The sequence below is a fragment of the Oryctolagus cuniculus genome, chromosome 11 (genome assembly GCF_051225735.1).
Source record: "Oryctolagus cuniculus isolate XC-2025 breed Fujian yellow rabbit chromosome 11, ASM5122573v1, whole genome shotgun sequence".
In the NCBI taxonomy this organism is placed as follows: domain Eukaryota; kingdom Metazoa; phylum Chordata; class Mammalia; order Lagomorpha; family Leporidae; genus Oryctolagus; species Oryctolagus cuniculus.
Window position 1 is genome coordinate 55,482,317 of NC_142877.1, and position 22,056 is coordinate 55,504,372.

The window sequence follows — 22,056 nt, forward strand, 5'->3', positions numbered from 1 at the left end:
GCAAGACAGAGAAAGAGGTCTTCCATCCGATGGTTCACTCCCCAAATGGCCGCAATGGCCAGGGCTGGGCTGATCCGAAGCCAGGAACCAGGAGCCTCTTCTAGGTCTTCCACGTGGGTGCAGGGGCCCAAGCACTCGAACCATCTTCTGCTGCTTTCCCAGGCATGTTTAGCAGGGAGCTGGATCAGAAGTGGAGCAGCAGGGACTCAGATATGGGATGCCGGCATGGTTGCAGGTGGCAGCTTAACCCACTGTGCCACAACACCAGCTCCCAGGAAAGTGCAAATTTAATACATATCCATGCTAGGAAATCAGTTCAGACTTCTTACGCACAGATCCTGGGCGGTCAGCCCCCACGAGTGGAGAGGGCAGTTGTCTGCTCCTGGGTCATCCAGGGCAGGGATGAAGAGTTGGGCAGAGAGAGAGAGAGAGAGAGAGAGAGAGAGAGAAAGAGTGACAGTGAGTAAACAGGTTTTGGGTCACTTGAAGTTTTCATGCATATGCCTCACAGGATGTTGGTGGAAACAGCAGGGCATGCAATCAGCCAGTGGGAACCTGCTGTTTCCATCTCTGGTCGCTGGCTGGAGCCGGCTGGGTGTGGCGATGTACTTAACTTCTGATGTTCAGACAGCAGCTTCTGCCATGTTCTTGTCCTGCCCACAGGGGCAGTCAGCCTGAGGACAGACAGACAGAAATATTCCAACATAGAGAAAATAGTTTGGAGAAAAAAAAAACCAGAGCCCCAGGGACCTGTGGGACGATATCAAATAGTCTAGCATACACGTCAGAGGACTTCCAGAAGGAGAAGAGGGTGAGAACGAGGCAGGAAGTATTTGAAGAAATCATGTCCCATAGTTGACAAAAACCTCACCCCCAAGATCTCAGGGAACCCTATGCACGTTAAATGAAAAGCATACCATATATGGGCACACCTTACTGAAAATCTTGAGTCCCTGAGATTTAGAAAAAGCTTCAAAGAAACCAGGGATGGGAGGGGGCAGGGAAGACCATATAACACACAAGAAAACAAAGAAAGCAAGAAAAATCACCAACCCATTCCCAGAAATGATATAGATCAGGCGATAGTAAGAATTAAAAAGCAGCAACAACATCCTTCAAAACAAGGGTGAAATGAAGACATTTTGGAAACACAAAAGCCATGTGGATGTGTTATCACCCGACGTGACCATGAGGAGTTGATGATGGAGTTTCTTCAGGATGGGGGAAGTGACACTGGAGGGAGGTGACACCACCTGGATTGGGGTGGCACCCGCTGGATTGGGGTGACACCCTGGAGCCTGCAGCCCATGGACAGGTGGGAGCCCCTGGAAGTAGCAGGTCAGTGGGTAAAAATAAAGGACTATTTGTTTGGTCATTTTCTCATCAAACAATGGACTGTTGAAAGCAAAAGGAGTGACATCTTGAACAAGGGCTGTAGGAGTCGAAGAGCTGGCCACGGCTACACAAATGAGCTGGCGGTGGGCAAATGAGCCACACTGGTGTGCAGTGTGAAATGTCGGCTATGAAGGGGCAGAAGGACAACAGCAGCTCTACACTGATCGAGTAAGGGTGGGGTGGATATGGTCAGGTCCAGAGACAGCGCTGAAAGCAAAACAAAATGATATTGCGACAGTCAATAGATTAAATAAAGCTAAAAATTAAAAAATAGTTTAATTAACCCAAAAGAAGACAGGAAAGGAACAACAGAAAAGAATAAAGGATCTCCAACAGGACCAGATGGGACAAATAGAGACAGAGAGCCAGAGGACTGACTTAAACCCAGTTCTATACAGGACTTCCTATACAGCAAGGCCCACCCATTTATGAACAGGTCAAAGGATAAACAAAGCAAGGCACAGGCATATGATGGATATCACTCAGCAGGATGAAAGATGGAACTCCAACCCATGAACTGACACAGGCCAATCTCAGAAAGACTATGCAATGCGGAAGGAGTCAGACAAGAAAGATAAACTGTGCTTTTCTTCATAAGTAGCAATACTAGAGGCTGGTGTGGTGCAGGAGGACACAGCCACCTGTGATGCCACATCCCCTGTGAGCATTGGTTCAAGTCCTGGCTGTTCCACTTCAAACCCAGATCCCTGCTAATTCAAGTCCTTGGACCCCTGCACCCATGTGGGAGACCTGGGTGGAGTTTCAGGGTGAACCCATGGGTTGAACATTTCTCTCTTCCTATCCCTCTTTCTCTGTAACTCTGCCTTTCAAATAAATTAAACAGTAAAAAACAATTAGCAATGCTAATCTACAGTGATGGAAGTTAGACCAATGGTTGCCTGGGTAGTAGCAGGGAAATTGATGACAGTGGGACATGAAGGAACGTTCTGAGATGATGGATATGGCCAACATCTTTTCTCAATGGCTGTTCAAATGGCGTGTACATCAAGCCCCAGGTGTTGAACTGTACTCCTAGCACATATGCATTTTATTGAAAGGAAATTACAACTAAATAACTCAATAAAACAGTGATTAAAGTCTTTTTTTTTTTTTTTTGACAGGCAGAGTGGACAGTGAGAGAGAGAGACAGAGAGAGAAAGGTCTTCCTTTGCCGTTGGTTCACCCTCCAATGGCCGCCGCTGCAGCCGGCGCACCGCGCTGATCCGATGGCAGGAGCCAGGATCCAGGTGCTTTTCCTGGTCTCCCATGGGGTGCAGGGCCCAAGCACCTGGGCCATCCTCCACTGCACTCCCTGGCCATAGCAGAGAGCTGGCCTGGAAGAGGGGCAACCGGGACAGAATCCGGCGCCCCGACCGGGACTAGAACCCGGTGTGCCGGCGCCGCAAGGTGGAGGATTAGCCTATTGAGCCACGGCGCCGGCTCTAAAGTCTTAAGATACTTAGAAATAAACCCAACAAGTAAGTGAAAAACCTATATTTAGAAAAATGTTAACATTATATAGCCAATGAATGATAATACAGAAGATCCAGCCGAGTGAGGTGATATACTATGTTCATAGATAGGGAGCTTTGTCATCATGAAGGGATCAGTTATCCTGAAACTGGTCCTCAGAGTTGATTCAACTAGAGTAAAATTATAAAGATTGATGCGCATTGTGCTGAGTTGGTTCTAACATTCATGGGGAGGAATGAAAGTCGGGAATAGCCAAGGCACTGATGAGGAAGTATGAGTGGGTGCTCTCCTGTCCAGACGCTACAATCATTATAAAGTTATAATAAGTAAGACAGTGCAGCATTCACATAATAGACAAATTGATCAATGGACCAAAGCAGATAGCCCCTAAATTATATTCATATTTATAGCATAGCTTTCATATTACACCTGTCCCATGCGAGTACAAGAGAGGCTGATGGCAGATCAGAGGGAAAAGAAGAACCAGACATTGGTTTTCCTTATGGAAAAAAAGTGCCACTGGAGCCCTGCCTTCCATTATCTACAAAATTGACTCCAAGCAAACTAAGATTGGAAATGTCAAAGGAAAACTTTGAAATCTTCGGAAGGAAAAATTGGAGCGTATCTTTCTGACTTTGATTAGGGAATGACTAAAACAGCAGAGAAAATGTTTAGCATAAAGTTAGGGAGATCTTGCTCAAAATAAGCCACATAAAAAATGGAAAGACAGGGGCTGGCACTGTGGCATAGTATGTAAAGCTGCTGCCTGCAGTGCGGGCATCCCATATTGGCGCCAGTTGGAGTTCTGGCTGCTCCACTTTTGATCCAGCTCTCTGTTATGGCCTGGGAAAGCAGCAGAAGATGGCCCAAGTCCTTGAGACCCTGCACTGGTGTGGGAGACCCGGAAGAAGCTCCTGGCTCCTGGCTTCAGATCGGCGCAGCTCCAGCCATAGCAGCCAACTGGGGAGTGAACCAGCGAATGGAAGACCTATCTCTTTCTCTTTCTGCTTCTCCTCTCTTTTGTAACTCTGACTTCCAAATAAATAAATAAATAAATAAATCTTTAAAAGAAAAATGGAAAGACAAGCCGTGAACTTGCAGATGATATCTGTGGTACAGATGGGTGACAAAGCAGTAATATCCCAAATATAAAGAATTTTTATAACTGCTAGGTGAACTTATAACTTGTAGTTGAACCTACAAGTTCACCACCACCTAATGGGGAAAAATGGGCAAAAGAAAAAGAAATACATTTGAAAAAATATTTAAAAATTAGATTCATTTATTCATTTGAAAGGCAGAGTCATATACATATATACATACATACAGAGACACACACAGAGGGAGAGAGAAATCTTCCATCTACTGGTTCACTCTGAAATGCTCATAAGGGCCAGAGCTGAAGCCAGGAGCCAAGTACTCCATCTGGGTCTCCAACATGAGAGACAGGGGCCCAAGCATTTGGACCACCTTCCCCTGTCTTCCAAGGTGCATTAGCAGAGAGCTGGATTGGAAGCAGAGCAGCTGGGACTTGAATAGGTAGCTCCAACATGGGATGCTGGCATTGCACGTGGTGGCTTAACCTGCTATACCACAGCACTGGCCCATTTCTGCAAAAACTTTATTTATTTAAAAGATAGAGCAAGCAAGAGAGAGAGAGAGAGAAAGAGAGAGAGAGTGTGTTTTTCATCTGATGGTTCACTCCCCAGATGGCCACAATAGCCAGAGCTGGGCCAATCTGAAGCCAGGAGCCAGGAGCTTCTTCCAGGTTACCCACATGGGCACAGGGGCCCACGTATTTGGGCCATCTTCTACTACTTTCCCAGGCCATAGCAGAGGGCTGGATTGGAAGTGGAGCAACCTGGACTCGAACCAGTGCCCATATGGGATGCTGGCACTGCAGGCGGTGGCTTTCCCTGCTATGCCACAGCACCTGCCCCTGAGTTGTAATTTAAAGGAAAGGCTGCCGCCAGAACCCTGAGGAACTTCCCGCAGAAGTACACGAGCAGCTTGGGCCTAGCTGTTCATAGCAGCACTGCTCGTTGCAGGAAAACCCACAACAATTACAGGTTCACAGCCTGGAATACCAGGCATCCTAGAAGCAGAGCGCAGATGGAGAAAAGCGAGTCATGCAAACATGCGGGCCATGCAGTTCTGTTGACATAAACCTTGCAGGTGGGCAAAATTGAACAAGAGCTTAGGGCTGTACAATGCGATACATCCAAAAGAAAGATTGGGTGATCATTAGCATAAAACTCTAGGACGGTGGCTCCCCAGAGGATGGGACAGGGTCAGGATAGAGGCACTGGGATTGGAGAAGGTCCTGGGGAGGGGGTGGGGTGGGGTTTGGAGGCAGTGGTGGGCACACAGGGGTTTCTGATTGCTGCTGCTTCCATCATGAACTGCACGTGATAATACCCTTTTCATGTGCATGAAAAATGTAACACAAAAGCAGCATGTGGGGCTCCCTAGCCCCCAGCTCACTCCTTCAGAAGGGGGTCATTGTCCCACTGCCCACCCCATAAGCCTAACCCCCTTAGTGCCACACATCCCCCCCACCCCGGCCCCCAGTGCTTTTTCCTTCCTCTACTTTCCTTCAACACCCAGTCCAGCCCCATTGGGGACTTCCTTTCCCATCTGGGCTCCCTGAGGCCTCTGGTGAGAACTCTGTGACTGTAAGAATATGACCTCATAAAGCCCCCCGGAGAGAGGCCGGCATTCCAGGAGCACCGGGCGTGGAGCTGGGCTTGTAGGAGGCGCCAGCTGCTTTCACCATGGTGAGGCTTAGCCGTGGGGCTCACTGGTCACACGGGGTCAGGGGGGATTGGATTTTGCTCCGATCTGCTGGAGCCAGTGAGACACAAGTTTGCCTGCTGTGTCCATGGCCTGTGGCATGAGAGCAGGGAGGGGCGTGCAAGGGGAAGCAGCTGGGTGTGCCCACCACTCGCTGCTACCCTGCCAGCACCAGGCTGCTGTGAACAGTTCCCACCATCTGGGCCAAGGGCCCTCAGGCTGTAGAGCAAAGAGCATGGGCTTAAAACATTGCCATCCGGCTGGCTCAGCAGCCAGGGCACGCCCCCTGGGTCCCTACGTTCTTGCCTGTGTGTGCAAGAGGTAAGGAGCGGAGGCTAGCTCAAGGGGCCGCCACGGGCATCAAGCCCCTTCCCAGCGGGTGGCAGGAAAGGCTTGGGAAGAGCCCCAGTCGCTGTGCATATGTGACTGTCCGCACGCAAGGGGCTGGAAGGGAAGAGTCCCACCGATTTCATCCCTTGGAGACAGCCCCTCCCACCATGGCCTTGGAAGTGGGCGAGAAGCTGGAACCAGGATGCCTGGCACTGGCAGCTGCTGCTTCTTTTTAAAGATGTATTTATTTATTTGAAAGGGAGAGTTACAGAGAGGCAGAGGGAGAGGCAGAGAGAGAGAGAGAGAGAGAGAAAGAGAGAGAGAGAGAGAGAGAGAGAGAGAGAGAGAAAGTCTCCATCCATTGGTTCATTCCCCAAATGGCTACAACAGCCAGAACTGGGCTGATTCAAAGCCAAGAGCCAGGAGCTTTTTCTGGGTCTCCCACGCAGGTGCAGGGGCCCAAGGACTTGGGCCATCTTCCACTACTTTCCAGGTGCATTAGCAGAGAGCTGGATTGGAAGTGGAGCAGCCGGGACTTGGGACTTGAACCGGCACCCATATGGGATGCTGGCACTGCAGGCGGCGGCTTCACCCGCTCTGCCACAGTGCTGGCCCCAGCACTGGCTTCTGTTTCATGGCATTGACTGAGTTAAGGAGGCCTAGATGTTTAGTTTCTTTAAAACTGAGAATTAGCAGTGAATTTTATTAAATGATTTTCACATGAGTTTTGATGGTCCTATAAGGTAAATTAGAATAATTTATTTGCTCAAGTTTAACTCCCAACCTGTTTTGGGATAAGCCCTGCATGATATCTGTCTAAAAGCTTACCTCAAAAGACGCTCACCTCCCTCATCTCCCATTGCGCCTGGGTGCAGGCGACACTGGGCACCTCCAGGCCCCGTGTGCCAGCTGAGTACATAGTACTTCCCCAGCAAACCTTGGGGTAGGGCTGGAGAACACCTAGCCCTTGAAATCACTTGGTCTGGCCCTGCTAAGCAACTGGAAGTGCAAAACCTCTACAGCAGGCTAACTTTGACGTGGACCATTTTATAGGTGTGCCAATGACATTATAAATGTCCAAATGGCCCTTGGCAGGACGAAGGGTCCCCAGCCCTGCCTCGGAGACCGTGAAGTTTATCAGCCCCATTTCAGGGCTGGGGCAGCAGGGGGCTGTGACACAGCTGGTGGCTGGACTGCATAGGGGGGGCCGGGTCACAGGTGCTGTTGTCTTCACTATCCGATCCCCCAAACCCCACTCTGTCCTGCTGCCTCCACCCCACAGTGTGAAGAGGTACAGGCGACCACCCAGAAGCACAGGAAGAGCCCGAGGTACAGCAAGGAGGAGCTGGACAGGCTCAACCAGGCCACCCAGCGGATGGCTGTGGAGATGGACAGCTCCAGGGGTCAGGTGAGGCATGGGGCGTGGGGGCGGCGATGGTGGGAGGAGACGTCTTAGTCTACTTTGTGTCACTACAACAGCATAGTTGCCACTGGGTAATGTAGAAAGGCTTCTTTAGCTCACATATGGGCCCCAGCTGTCAGTCCTGGGGCGAAGGCCGTGCCTAAGATGGCAGGTTAGCAGAAAGGGGAACAGGTGCATGCAGAAGGCACCACACACGGGACGGTCACAAGCACCTGCTCTCGTGAGAACCAACCTGGGCCTGTCTGGGGCAGGGGAGGGCTTTATACCCTTCTCCTAAAGAACCACCTGCTGGTGTTGTGGCACTGGGGAACTTTCCTGGCGGAGTGGGGGGCAGGGCAGCCCACAGCAGGGGTAGCCTCCGTCTCTGTGGAAGCGCTGGGTGGACTTTGTGGACGTCTGAGCAGGCAGGGCTGTGTCCGCACAGGTGTGCCAGGCCCGGCCTCACCTGGAACTCCAGGTGGGTAAGTAGTCAGCATAGAGGTAGATAGGGCTGGATATATACACCTGTTTGTATCCAGTGATAACACACGTGTGTATGTATGTTATTTATTAACATTGGTGAGAGTTCCATCTAAAACTCAGTTTCTGGAATTTTCTTCAGGAAAAAAAAGGGTGAAGGTTTGGCAAAGTTAAATTGTGATTCCCTCACGATCATATGAGGCTGGAAGAGAGAGGCCTCTATCCTCTCCACATGGGGGCGTTTGCTTCCTGGGGTGCCGCAGTCCCCACCACTCCCAACTGCATCCTTTGTCAACCAGGCAAGAGGTTTCCTGGGCTGTTTATCACCACCCCAACTGTTTTCCCAGAAGAGAAATGGTGCCTGCCGCACCTTGGTCTCTGAGGCAGAGGATTGAAAGGCTGGAAACATGAAGAGTTCCTGCTGATTTCAGGAGATGGGGAGAGAGAGCGTTTTTCTCTGTATAAATTGGACACCTGTGATGGGTTGAACCTTTGGCCTTGATCTTGACCTTGCTGTTTCTGGCCAGCCCGGCCCCTTCAGGCATTTGCATCTATGGCTCAAGCTTAGAAAGACGAGGTTCCCCCAGGGCTGCCTTCCTTTTCCCATTCTCTCTCTCTCTCTCTCTCTCTCTCTCTCTCTCTCTCTCTCTCTCTCTCCCCCCTCTCCCCCCCACTCCTATCTCCCTGCCCAGCAGCCTTCTCTGTGCAGTGCCCATGGCTCATCTGCCACTTCTTACAGCAGTGTCACCAGACTAGAGGCTAAAGGCTCTCTCTCAGCCATCCCTGTTGGCTGGCCCCAAACCTCCACCTTGCACCTTGAGAGCAGACAGGTGGGTGGGTTGTTTGCATACGCTGCTACAGACCCATTCACAAGTTTTGCAACAGGCATGCTCCCTCCTTACCACCACGGGCAGGTCCCCATGCCCTCCCTGGTCCTCCAGCCCCTGAGAGAGATCTGGACCCTTGAAGGGGAAGGAGAAGGAGACATGGATGTCTTTCTGTCTCTGGTCTTCCCTTCACTGCCAGCCCTGCAAAGGAGGGCAAGCCGAGGACCAGCCGGCTCTGCGGGAGGACGGTGCCAAGGGCAAGCTGGCCTGGCTGGAGGCCACCCTGCAGCGAGCCAAGCAGGACATGGTGCAGCAGCTGCGCGAATACCAGGAGCTCATGATTGTCAAGTTGGGTCTGGACTTCGAGATCGCTACCTACCGGCGGCTGCTGGAGGGCGAGGAGAGCCGGTGAGGGGTGGAGAAGCACTTCCGGGGTGGCCACAGGTGAGGGAGGAGTCGGGGGCTGCAAGGTGACCCCCATCCTCATCAGCCTCGAGGGAGGTGGGGAGAGGCGACCTGGGTGCCCAGCGGTCTGTCTTCCCGGAGCTGAGTCTTCCTCCCACCGCCTTACAAAAGGAATGAACCGGAAGTCCTGGCTGAATACCCGCCACGTGGCAGGTGGTTCTCCTGGAGGTTCACTCAGCTGCTTCCTTCCTCTCCCCGCAGGCGTGGTCTGAGATTTGGGGCGCGGAGCATCGGTGAGTAAATAAAAGGCACAGCTTGGGTGCGTGGGGGTCCGGCCTGCCCTTACCGCCACACCCCTGCCTGCTGAGCGTGCTCTGCAGAAGGGAGACCGGGGTGTTTCGGGCCGTGTGTCTGTGACTCCGTGCATCAGTCTTGTTGGGGCTGTCTCTTCTCTTTGGGGTGGTGGTGATGCTGTGTTGGCGCGAGGTCTGTTGCTTTGGGGGCATTGCACATCTATCTCACGGTGGAGAGGAGGGTCTGTGTAGGAGCAGACTGTGTGTCCTCCCTTGGGGCAGGCAGTGGGGGCACGGCAAGGCTTCCTCATTCCCACGCTGCTGTCTGCTCAGCCCCGAGCAGCGCTTCGGCCCCAGAGCCTGGCTCAACCGCGGGCCCTGCCCACCCGCTCCCGGCCACGGAGACGAGCGCCCCTGGCGGCGGCTGCGCGCTCTGCGGCTCCGCGGGCTGTGCCGGACACTAGAGCTGCGACAGCCCCCCTGGATGTTGAAGTCTCCAGCAACTCCGGAGACCAGGAACTCCGGGTTCTACCCTGAAGACTCTGCCCTGCCACCCATCACAGAGCTGACCCGCCCCCTCTCTCTGTTGCCCTCTCCCCGCCAGCACGGAGAATCAGATCTTGGAGCATAGCATAGCTTGCAGAGTCGTGACAGATCTGTTCCCTTGTGCAGAGATACCCAGGTGCTGCTGCTGTCGGGTGGGCGTGGCCTGTGGCTTACCTGGGCCCAGCACCCGGCTCCTCTGAACTGACTCCTCCCCCCTTTTCCCAAGGATTCCTCCTTTGCAATAAAAAGTGGTGCAGGGGACTGAGCTGGCTGGCTGTTTGAACCCAGGTTTCCCAGGGCAAACATAGGACTGGCCAGATTGGAGGGAGGGAAGCAAAAGTGAGGAAGGTGGGGGACAATACTAGGAATCAACCCTGCCCTGGTGGTATTCTGGCCCAGAGGACCTAAGTTTATGGAGATTTTATATTACAGAACAAGGATGTTGGGGGCGGAGCTTAAGGGCCCAGGGGATAGTGAGGGACTGGGCTTATTCATGCCGGGCGTTCCAGCCTGGGGTCTGTGGACAGCTGTTCTGGGCAGAGGAGAGTCTGAGAACTGCATTCATTTAGCCATCCACCCACTCTACAAATACACTTATCCAATGGCCTCCTAGGGTCCTGCTCAGAGACTGGCTCCTGGGACCTGAGGGCCCCCAAGGGCTCTACGCCCGTCTGGCTCTCTGGTGGGGAACTCCTAGCAGAGGGTGCAGGCCATAGCAAACAGACCTGACAGAGAAGAGAGAGGGACGGGAGCCAGGGCTGTTGTCTTGCTGGGTACTTGCAGAAGGGGGCTGGCCCAGGCCCGGGTTCTGGGTTTACAGCATGTGCTGGGGGTGGGCAGGTGTATTAGGTAGCTTTTCACCATCTCAGCAAATCCCCCGAGATGAGCTATTTGTAAAGGAAAGAGGCTGATTTTGGCTCCCGGTTCTGGAGGTTCTCAGTCCAAGATCGGGCAGCTACACTGATGTGGCCCCAGCAATGGTGTTCTTCCGGATGGAGTCCGAGTTGGCACAGAGCGTCAGGTATTGGTTGGGGAGCATGGGAGTCTATGGCATAGGGATCCAGCCATGGGGGCTCCGCCCCAACAACCGCATTCAATCCAGGGACCTCCTAAGGCCCAGCACCAGACGGCACAGGTGCATTTGTTAGGCAGGAAGTTAGATATTAGCCTTTGTGTGTGTGTGTGAGACAGGCCTAGAGACCAGCACCCACAGCGGAAGCCCCAGAAGCCCAGCATCTTGTACTTCACAGTCCTGCCCAGACCCTGGAAACCTCCCAGGTGGTCCCAGCCCTTACCCCAAGGCAAACTCCCAGGAGAATTCTCTCTCCTCAGGACCAAAAGGTTTACCTGACCTGATAACACGGGGCAATAAAACCTTCGCAGATGCCCTAATGGAAGCCCCCTACCCTGCCCAGGCACCAGCAAACCTGGGGAGGAATTTGCAAATTTTCATACAACAAACCCTTCTGCCAGGGCTCCCCATCCTTTGTCCCGGAGGAGAGGGGGAGGTGGGTAAACAGACTCCCTTAAAAACCTAGGGAGTCCAAACGGACTGTGCACTCAGCCCTCTGCCTCTCTGCTGAGCCACCTGCCTGGCCTGCCCAGGTGTATTCTCTCCATTCAACCATGTGACCTCGCTCTCCCCCTGAGCGCTCTTTGTCTGTCCCCTCCGTTCTGACGGATGTCCTGTCCCCAATAAAGCCTTATCACTCCACTCTGCCTCACACATGAACCCCACGGCTTCCACGGCCTTTTCTCCAGTGACACATTCAACTGCTGCCCTCTCAGTGACAGTGATGTCACACATGGGGGACGAAACCTTTCACACCCAGTCCTCTGAGGGACATTCAACATGCAGGTGACATCCGAGCCGGCGTAGCAGCAGGACAACAATGCTGGTGGGGAGCACGGGCTTTGGAACCAGACACAGGTGCCGGCCCTGCCTCCATTGCCAAATCTACGTTGTGGTTTGGTCTGAGTTTTCACAAGGCACCCGGAGTTTAGGGGGGCAGAGCGTGGACCAGTTTTGGGGTGTGGGGTGGCCCCAGAAAGGCTCTTTCCTGGCCACGCAGTGTGGAGTGAGCGCAAATTCTTTTCTATTGCACAAAGGATGACATCATCAATGCATCTTGAGAACAATTGTTCCTGCTTTTTATGTCCCTGGGTGGGGTACGGTGTGTGTCATTGGCCAGAGGCTCTGTCTTTACCTTTTAAGGTATTCTAGTGCCGGAGTGTCTACTCTGCTTTCCTGCTTCCCCGGCTTGGAGAACAGGTCTCCCCAAGGCCCCGTAAACAGAACGGTCTCATGCCAGAGGAATGGAACCGAAACTTGGCTGGCAGGCGGCCACTCACCTGAGGGACAGGATCAACCCTGCCCTTCACCCACCGTGTAAATAGCCTCGCCAACACTCCCAGGGCCAAACAGTTGCTTGCTGCCTGCCAGCTGGAAGCAGACCCGCTCAGCCAGATTCTGCAGCCCCGTGTGCCCTGCGTTTTGCTGGGTGTTAATGAAGTACTGGGATTGTTCAAGGCCATGGTCTCCCAGCTCCCCTCCCCTCCCCCGTGGAGGGACCTCTGCAGGACGCGTGGGCAGGGGTGATCTCCCAGGCCTTGTGGGCAAGCAGTTAGGGTGTTCATTCTGTACCCTGGAGCACGTGGCAGGTTGCATATGCTTTCCTTTTACAACTCCCTGACCCTCCCCCCCCCCCCAAGTCTGGACTTGCCTGCTGCCAGCTCAGGAGACCTGAAGGGCGTTAGGGTCAGGCTCCAAGCGTCTTTCCTGGGGCCAGGGCCACGTGCGTCAGTAGCAATGTTTGTGATCTGGGGTTGGGCTCTTGAAAAGCTCCCAGGACCACGGGCCATTCCAGCCTGGGGTGGGAGAGCGCCCCCTGGCGTTTATCTGTGCACAGTCACTCGCCGGCTGTGTGTGGTGGGGTGACTTCCGAACTCGGTGCACCAAGCCTGCCCCTGCCGTCCCTGCCTTGGCTGTGCCTCTGGCTCTGTTGGCAGTGGCTGTCTCCCCCAATTGAATCAAGTGGGACTCCCGACAGTCCTGGTTTCTGGGACGTGCTGAGCCCTCTCTCCCCACTGTTAGACGCTGCAGCCAAGCCGACTATGGATCTCAAGCACGCCAGCTTGCGGTAAGAAGGAAGGGTCTCCAGCCGGTTCCCAATCTCGCCCTGACCTTGGCCAAATCCTCACTGATTTCTGGGCCTCCATGCTGCCCTGCTCCGGATTTGAAGGGTGAAGATTTATCTCTTTCTTGCCTTTTATTTCCCTCCCCTTTTTGAATCTCTGAGCCAAAATTCACCTGCAAAGTAGAATAGGATCCACCGTAGGGTTGTTTGAGAATGAAAAGAGGCTTAAATGCAGCAAGAGTTTTATCGGTGCAGCAAACATTTCTCATACTGGAGTTCTTTGCAGGGGGTCTGAGCCGCTTTGCAGAAGTTGCTACAAAGTCCAAGTCCCTGGGACCTCCCTGGGTCCCAGCTGGAGCCACAGGGCCAGTAGGGCAGGAGGACAGGGGGGCTAAACCCAAGAGGGTGCCTCCCCTGTCGGACACCCAGGGCCACCTGTCCATCACTAACCCCGCCTGAGCCGTATTCTCCATCTGTGACCCCTGCCTCACCAGCACATAGAGGTACCCATGGACCCACACATCCTCCCCTCTGCAACACACAATTCACATGCATAGTCATGCCTACAGGGAAGAAATGCGTGTGCACACACACATGGATGATACCTGGCTGTGTGCATGTATCTGGAAGCAATGATACTGCTCCAATCACAGCCGCCCGTGGATATCAAGTGACAGAATGAGTTGAGGCCAGTGGGTGTTGGTGCTGAGAGTTGAGCTGCCACTTGGGGCACCAGCATCCCAGTTCAAGCCCCAGCTGCTCTGCTTCTTCCTATCTGGTTCCCTGCTGATGCAACTGGGGAGCAGTGGATGATGACCCCAGGGCTTAGGGAACTGCCACCTGTGTGAGAGACCTGGATGGAGTTCCTGGCTCCTGGCTTCAGCCTGGTGTATCCATGGCTGTTAGAGTTATTTGGGGAGTGAACCAGCAGATGGAAGACATACCTCTCTCTCTCTCTCTCTCTTTCAGATAATTAAACTTTTAAAAAGCATCAGTAGACAGCACACAGCACAGTTGCATGCAACTTGGGTACCTGATTTCTCTGTAGCCCCTAATCCTAATTTTCTTTCCTTTTTTTTTTTAGGATTTATTTATTTATTTGAAAGTCAGAGTTACAGAGAGGCAGATGAGAGAGAGAGAGAGAGAGAGAGAGAGAGAGAGAGAGGTCTTCCATCTGCTGGTTCACTCCCCAAATGACTGCAATGGCTGAAGTTGGGCCGATCCAAAGCCAGGAGCCAGGAGCTTCTTCCAGGTCTCCCACGAAGGTGCAGGGGTCCAAGTGCCTGGTCCATCTTCTACTGCTTTCCTAGGTGTATTAGCAGAGAGCTAGATCAGAAGTGGAGCAGCTGGGACTCAAGCTGGCATGCATATGGGGTGCAGGCACTGCAGGTGGCGGCTTTACCCACTACGCCACAGCACTGGCCCCCCTAATTTTATTTCTTTCATGAATACACCCAGGCCCAGAGCTGGGAGGTGACTCGCTTGAGGCCACACAGAGAGATGTTCCATGTTCCTCATATCAGATTCCTGACTGTCCTGCCCTGACCCTCTGCATGGACCTGTGCAGGCATGGGGGCTGGGGGAGGGGGAGAAGAGCAGGGTCAGAGTTCAGAGTTCAAGGGGAAGGTGAGAGGGTGAGACCGCAGCTCCCTGATGAGATCGGGGGTAGGAAGGAGGGGCCACGGCCGGGAGGAGAGTTCCGGCAGGGGTCGAGGTCACTGCCCTGGGCAGTGAGAGATGGGTGGAGCTGGGACCTGATCCTGACACTGGGCCTTTGACAGGGCCTGCTCTGAGCTGCGTGGTGTCACAGCGCAAGGGCTGGCGAGGACGACTGCGCATTGTGGAACTTTCCGGGGCTCCGTCCTGCTCAGAATTCCATCTGTCAGGGAGACCTTGGTTTGATCCTACCCCTTATAAGAGCCATGTCCGAGCTCTCCATGTTCTGAATGATTTCTGGTGCCCTGATGGGTGGGAGTGGGCCCCTCCGTGTCTGCTACATATTCTGGTCCTGGGACTTGGAAGGTTAAAGAATGCCAGTGTGTGTCAGGGACCTAACTTAGCCCAAGGTGCAGGTGCTCTGCCCCCGACTCCGGCCAGACCCTCATCAGAGTCAGCACACAGGGCCTCGGGGGCCCTGGGAGAAGTGGAGAGATTTCTCTCTCTGCTTGCACTCTCTGGTCACAGATAGAAGTGTGATGAGAGGCACCTCTGCTTTACTTTCTGCAAAAGAACACCCTGGTCGACAGGCGCTCCTAGTGGGAAGGAAGTTGCTTCATCCTCCTCCTGACCTCCTAGGCTGGTGCTGTTTCTGATCACGCTCCTTTGGAGCTGTGCAGACGGGCACAGAGAGGGTAAGTGTGCTGACCAAGGTCACTCAGCTTAGGAGGCAACGCGCAGTGTGGACGCAGGAGGTCGCCTCTCTGCACCCCGTCACCACCTTGCTATGCACAGTTTCCTGTCTCTGAGAGGCACCATTGGCTATGGCAGGTCTCCAAGCCTCAAAGTGACTCCATTAAAAGAAAGAAAGAGCAAAGGCTTTCTGAAATTACTCCTTAAAGAATGCCAATAAATGGCTCAGGCACGAGTCTTCCCACCAAAGCGATGAGTAATGTTTTCTTAAGCTTTGTGTTAACCGGAGAATGTGATTTTTCGTGGCCCTCGGCTTACGGAGCAGCATGGGTGATTCCTGGAGGGCAGCAGTGAACAGAGAATAAAGTGAGACTCCCGGGTCTGGTTTCTTTATCCGCAGGTTGTACCACGAAGGCACAATCACTCAATGCGCATTTGGGCACCCAGCCCAGAGAGTGAACAGACAGTAGCCTACATTGACGGCATTGATTTATTGGTGTTGATTTATTGGGGGGAAAACACCGACGAAGACATGGATGGACAAACAGAGAGGGGAGGGAAGGGCTGGCAGTCTGGTAGCCCCGGGGTCGGGTCCTGGTTCCTGGCGCTCTCTGCTAGGGCGCCCCCTTCTTGTGGACCCCTCTTTTTGGCACTTCTTAGTGGGGGGCTGCAGAGCCCCCAAGGAGCGGCTTCCAGGGAAATGAGAGGCCAGAGCAGAAGGGACTTCTCAAAGGGCAGGCAGGGAAGAGCCAGGCGGAGCTAGAGAGGCATCCTCGGGCTCAGGGTTTGGCTTCAGATCTTTTAACATTTTCTGCAACTGATGCTGCTGGCACCCAGGCCGCAGGGCGCGCACAGGCCGGTGCTCACGGCCACGTTGCCGGTGCAGGGGGCGCTGCACACGCTGCCGGTCACCGGGCGGGAGCCCGACACGCACAGGTCCCCGCACACGACCCCGCCCCGGGAGCTGCTGACACCTGAGAATGGACATGGAAGGGCGGAGTCAGAATTGTGAGGGCGTGGTGGGCGGGGCAGCCCGCCCCTCGCGGTAGCCCCGCCCCCACAAGGGTCTGCCCCACCCCATAGTCCCGCATCCTGCCAGTAGCCCCCGCCCCTCGCAGACCTCTCTGCCCCAGGCCCTGAGCGCTGGTTACTGACTCAGACGCATGCCCCAGTGGCTGATCTTAGCTCTACTCCTATGTACGGCTGAGGTCTTTCTTGCTAATCCCAAATCCTTCTTGCTGGGAGAGAGGGAGTTTAGTAATTACTAAATTACTACTCGGTGGGGCACCTCTGTCCACCATATGATCTTCCTGCCTAACAGGGAGCGAGAAAATCACCCAGCTACCAAGAAACAAAATACTCACAGACATTCACTGCCCCAACGCCTTCACAGAGTCTGTGGGACAAGGAGAAAAGCCAGCATTAGGGACAGGGCAGGCTGGCCGCCAGGTCCCAAGGTCTTGAGTGGGGTTCACAGTGGTCAAAGATTTAGGAGAGCAGGGTGAGAGGAACAGCCTGTTCCCCACAAAGCCATCTAACAAAGTGCAGAGGACAGCATTATCTTGACTGGCCTTAACCTCGCCATCCTTCACCCAAAGGCTTAAAGTGGGATTGTGCTGGGAGATGAGAGCCGGGCTGGGTGGGCTCACCTGTGCTCCTCGCCCTCCAGCAGGCGGCGGTAGGTGGCGATCTCGATGTCCAGGCCCAGCTTGGAGTTCATCACCTCCTGGTACTCCTTGAGCAGGCACGCCATGTCCTGCTTGGCCTTCTGCAGGGCCTCCTCCAGCCCCGCCAGCTTGCAGCGGGCGTCGCTCAGGGCCGCCTCGCCCTGCTGCTCAGACTGCGTCACGGCCGCCTCCAGCTTGGTGTTCTGGGGACCCGCAAGAGAACAGGCTGGGTTCTGCTCCCTGGGCCTCTCTGCCCCTGGCCTGGGCTGCTCCAGGCTCTCCCACCCAGCCGGGAGCAACCCCTGACAAGGCCCCTGGCCATCCTCAGCCGGTCTCCCTGAGCGACCACCACCAGGGACTCCAGTCTGGCCAATGGGCTGGAGGGCGAGTGCTGGGGTTCCCACAGGGCTCGGGCCCCGTCACTCCGGCCCCGGCACAGCTGGCCGTACCTGGCACTTGGCATTCTCCACCTCGGCCGTCAGCCTCTGGATCATGCGGTTCAGCTCGTTGATCTCCTCCTTGGTGCGGCGCAGGGTCTCCCCGTGCCGGATCACCGTGGCCTTCATCTCCTCGCACTGGGATGGGGTGAGGGGAGCACAGGTGCCTCTGAGGCTCAGCACCCATGAGCCCTGCCCTCAGGTCAGCACCACCGGGATGGCGCGGGTTGAACAGAGCTCAGCCTGTGCACCCACACGGGGCGGCCTGTTCTCACCACCCTCAGGGGGCCGAACCCAGCCTTCTCCAGGGACGCCCCGTGTCCCTCCCACTTGGTGCCCGGGGTCGCTCACCTTGCTGCGGTACCAGGACTCGGCCTCAGCCCGGCTGCGGGTGGCGATGTCGTCGTACTGAGCCTTGATCTCTGCAATGACGCAGTCCATGTTCAGGTCCCGGCTGTTGTCCATCTTGACCACGACCGAGGTGTCGGAGATGTGGGCGTGCAGCACGCGGATCTCCTGCAGGGGAGGGGAGGGGAGGCAGACGCTGGTTCATGTCCCAGCCCCACTCCCCACGGTGTGTGCCCAACACCCCTGACCCAGGCTAATCTATCACACTCACACACGGCCTCCAGGACAAAGCCCCACCCAAACCCTTGGCCAGTGCACCAGCACCCAGACCCAGCTTCTCCCTCTGGGCGGCCCTGCCTGCTCCCTGCGTGGCCCAGGACCCTCACCTCCTCGTACAGCTGCCGCAGGAAGTCAATCTCCTCCGTCAGCGCCTCCACGTTGGCCTCCAGGTCTGAGCGGCGCAGGTAGGCGCAGTCCACGTCCTGAAAGGTGGGCGTGGCTCAGAGCAGAGGCCCCGCTGACCACACCCAGGCTCTCCCTCCTCACCCATGGTGCACTGTAGGTCGAACGGGCTCCCCAGGGTCCCTGTCCCCAAACCATCTCCTCACCTTCTGCCCCTCTCTGGGACAGCCCTGAAGCCTCCTCCACTTCCAAGCACAAATCCCACAGGGAACGGGAGATGGCTCCCAGCCGGTCACCCCTCCCCGAGACCCCGTGCCCCACCTCTCCTTTCCACCCTCACCTCACCAGGTGAGGTGATCCATGCCCACCCAGCTCTGCCACCCCAACCGCTCCACCCCCACAGTCCCCCAGGAGGACACCTGGCCGCTCCTGGTTCTGCTCCAGCCTCCGCTAGACCCTGGACCCTGGCCCCACCTCGTGGTCAGACTCCCAGAAGGCCAGGCAGACTGCAGAGCAGAGGGAGATGGCCAGAGGCCAATGCAGCCATCCCCCTGCCCCAGGGCCAGTGACAATGGGTAATCCCCGGCCATGGCCCTTGGTCAGAGCCAAGGGTGCCCCAGGAAAAGTCTTTCTTTCCCTCCCACATTGATCACCCACCCTGGTGTAGACTGGGCAGTGCTCCCCGCTGAGATTGAGCCCCCTGGTCTCCCCAGGAAGAGCCCGTCATGCTGAGCCCCTCGTGTCTCTGCCCCTGCCCCCAGGTTCCTCACCTTCTTCAGGGCCACAAACTCATTCTCAGCTGTGGCTCTCAGGGAAACTTCCTCCTCGTACCTGAGACACAGAGGAGAGGGGTCAGAGAGGGGTGGGTCTCCCAGATCCCCGCCAGCTCAGACAGGTGGGGACACACGAGGTCCCCTCCCGGGCAGGGTTCCAAATGGCCCTGCTGAGTCCCTGGGGTTGGATGAGAGGTGATGGGAATTCTTCCTTCACTTGGAATAAGGCTTGGACAGCACAGTCCCCTGTTTGTCCCAGTCCTGTCCCAGAGCTGCTCCAAAGTCCCTAGACTCTGCCCCTGCCCCATGCAGGCAGTGGACAGCAAAACCCCTCAGCAACTGAAGCCCCACCTTCGACCACCTGTCAGTCATAGCTCAGGTATACATGGGGGTCCTCACGGTCTTGACCCCACCTGTGCACCTGGAGGTCATGGCTGCTCTGTCTCCCTTCTCCTTGCTGCCCGATCCAATGTGCTGTCCCGGAGCCCCTCTCTGGCCCAGACGTCACCCCCGCCGCACTCACTTCTTCTTGTAGCCCTCCAGCACCTCCTGCACGTGGTTGAGCTCCGACGACAGCCGCCCGCTGTCGGCCTCCACGCACTCGGCCTCGCGCCGCAGCGTCTCGATGTAGCCCTCAAACAGCGGCTCCAGGTTGCTCTCGCAGCACTTGCGGTTCTGGAAGAACTGCAGCTTGGTCTCCAGCAGCTTGTTCTGCTGCTCCAGGAAGCGCACCTGCGAGGGAGTGGGGAGGAGGTGTCAGGTGGCTCCTGGTAGCTGAGAGCCAGCACCCAGAGCTGACTGCTGTGAGCTGAGCTCCCGGACCTGGAGCTCCGCAGAACCGGGGCAGAGGTGGCTGTGGGGGCCCCGGCACCTCTGTGCTTCCTCATCCGGGTCCACGGCAGGGGTTCCCAGCTGAGGCAGGGAACAAGGTGCTGGCCCCCCCACAGGGGAGCTGAGGCGTGCCAGCAGGTGGTCCAGGTGCCACCCCCAGGGCCAGCCCCCTCCTCTGCAGCCAGCTGAGAGAGGAGCCATCCCGGCAATGCACCAGATGCACAGGGCAGCACGGGGTTCCTGAGGTGAGGTGCGGGGTGCCGTGGCTCCGCCCTCCAGAGGCGAGCTCAGCTAGCCTGGCCCCTTCACCCCACTCCTCCTGTCTCAGTGCTCCCAGCCTGGAACACAGAAGGACACAGGCCCCAGGCTCTCTGGGCTCTGCATGGCGGTTGTATCCCTCCGCCCTCCTGCGGACTGGCCACATGCTTCCTCCAGAGGCTCCTCCTCTCAGAACCATCAGCGGAGCTTTCTGGGCCTTTAGTGCTGGGCCTGCCTGTCTGCGAGCCTCTTCCATCAGACTGGAATCTCAGAAAGCCAGAGATCTTTCTGCCTGTGACTCCTGTCGGTCCCCAGTCCTGGTCGTGCCCAGGGCTGGGGATTCAGGCAGGGTGCGATCCAGGACACCGACCTTGTCGATGAAGGCGGCGAACTTGCTGTTGAGACACTTGATCTGCTCCTTCTCCTCGTGCTTCACGCACTGCGCATTGGGGTCGATCTCCAGGTTGAGGGGCGTCAGGAGGCTCTCGTTGACAGACACGGTGGTGATGCAGGGGGCGCTGGGCCCGCACACGCCGCCCGAGCGGTAGCCGAAGCTGCGCCCGCAGGAGCCGGCGCGGAAGCCTCCGCCACAGAGGCTGCGGCTGCCGAAGCCCCCGCTGAGGCCGCGGTAGCAGGCGACGCCGCGGTAGGGGGCGGCGGTGATGCAGCAGCGGCCGGGCCGGGGCCCGCAGGCCGAGGCGCAGCTGAAGACGCGGCCGCAGAACCCTGATCCGCAGGTCATGGTGCTTTTCGAACGCTGGGCTGCAGAGGACAGGAGAGGAGCTCTGGATGCCTGCTGGACACCCGGACAATGCTCCTCTGGCGCCCCAGTCCTATTTATGCTCCGTCTCTGGAGGGGCTTGGCTATGCAGATGGGTTGGGGCAATTTTTACTTTATGGGCTTGGGCGGTTAGCCGGCTGCTGCGCCTCACGGGAGGGTGCTTTCATGGTGGAGTGGCCCGCACCCCTCCCTTTGTAGAGGATGCCAGCCCAGGGCCCTGGAGAGACTCTGAGCGCGTTTCATCTTCAAAGTGCCTGGCTGGGGCGTGGGGGAGGGGAGAACTGGCGAGGGCGGAGCCGGGAGGCACAGGAGAGGAGGGGCTTGCCTGTTGAGTGTGATGTGGGGAGGAGGTGGGGACCAGGAAGGGCTGAGGTGGCTGAAAATAACTTCCAGATGTTTCCATGCCAATTAGCCGCTAATGTGGTCCTAGAGCACGACTCACAACTCTGGGTTTCCTTGTCTTCAGGTCATCTGCATGGCTGCTGGCAGTGTGTGATGGCCCACCAGGATCCAGTTGGTAGATGGTTAAATATTTACATTCTGTGTCTTCCCCAGGGTTTATCACGAGAGTTTTCAAAAGGAGAGCGAAGTTGGAGTAATGCACCCACACCAGCAGAGGCTCCACTTGCGTTCCGGGATTTGGCTGTTGTGAGCAGCCTGCCATGTTTATTCCCCCATTCAGCCAATCCCTGACACGTACTGAAAGCATAGGCAGGGAACTGAACCCTGAAAGACCTCAGCACCCAGTTCTTACTTTTAAAAAATGAACCTGTGGGGGCCGGCGCTGTGGTGCAGGCGCTGGCCTAAATCGCTGGCATCCCATATGGGCACTGGTTCTAGTCCCGGCTTCTCCTCTTCCAGTCCAGCTCTCTGCTATGAACTGAGAAAGCAGTGGAAGATGGTCCAAGTCCTTGGGCCCCTGCACCCATGTGGGAGACCCAGAAGAAGCTCCTGGCTCCTGGCTTGGGATCGGTGCAGCTCTGGCCGTTGCGGCCATCTGGGGAGTGAACTGGTGGATGGAAGACCTCTTTCTCTCTCTCTACCTCTCTCTGTAACTCTGTCTTTCAAATAAATAAAATAAACCTTAAAAAAATGAACCTGTGTTGTTTCTTTTAAAAAAAGATTTTTA

General features: G+C 55.8%; 2 protein-coding genes across 2 annotated transcripts; one reads left to right on the top strand and one right to left on the bottom strand.

Moving 5' to 3' along the window:
* The first annotated feature begins 1,522 nt into the window (after positions 1-1,522).
* Positions 1,523-10,196, top strand: LOC103345089 (keratin, type II cytoskeletal 7). Its single transcript, XM_089309062.1, has 5 exons — positions 1,523-1,563; positions 7,210-7,399; positions 8,900-9,108; positions 9,367-9,398; positions 9,732-10,196. Exons 1-5 carry the CDS (start codon positions 1,523-1,525, stop codon positions 9,860-9,862), a joined length of 603 nt encoding a protein of 200 aa, XP_089165188.1. The 3' UTR covers positions 9,863-10,196.
* A 5,705-nt stretch (positions 10,197-15,901) lies between these two features.
* LOC138843001 (keratin, type II cuticular Hb1) lies at positions 15,902-20,956 on the bottom strand. Its single transcript, XM_002711196.6, has 9 exons — positions 20,517-20,956; positions 19,581-19,789; positions 19,055-19,115; positions 18,269-18,364; positions 17,886-18,050; positions 17,547-17,672; positions 17,080-17,300; positions 16,795-16,826; positions 15,902-16,404 (listed from the first exon to the last, which is right to left on the bottom strand). The coding sequence occupies exons 1-9, from the start codon at positions 20,886-20,888 to the stop codon at positions 16,232-16,234; spliced, it is 1,455 nt and encodes a 484-aa protein (XP_002711242.3). The 5' UTR covers positions 20,889-20,956; the 3' UTR covers positions 15,902-16,231.
* Between the last annotated feature and the right edge of the window lie 1,100 nt (positions 20,957-22,056).

Bases quoted from the DNA above. Each gene is read 5' to 3' on its own strand.
- LOC103345089 (XM_089309062.1), top strand. From the start codon at position 1,523: ATGAAGGGGCAGAAGGACAACAGCAGCTCTACACTGATCGA. The intron at 9,109-9,366 runs GTGAGGGGTGGA...CTCTCCCCGCAG, and splicing joins CTGGAGGGCGAGGAGAGCCG to GCGTGGTCTGAGATTTGGGG. The intron at 9,399-9,731 runs GTGAGTAAATAA...CTGTCTGCTCAG, and splicing joins ATTTGGGGCGCGGAGCATCG to CCCCGAGCAGCGCTTCGGCC.
- LOC138843001 (XM_002711196.6), bottom strand. From the start codon at position 20,888: ATGACCTGCGGATCAGGGTTCTGCGGCCGCGTCTTCAGCTGCGCCTCG. The intron at 18,051-18,268 runs GTGAGGGTCCTG...CCTCCCCTGCAG, and splicing joins TGCGGCAGCTGTACGAGGAG to GAGATCCGCGTGCTGCACGC. The intron at 16,405-16,794 runs GTGAGTATTTTG...GTCCATTCTCAG, and splicing joins CGTTGGGGCAGTGAATGTCT to GTGTCAGCAGCTCCCGGGGC.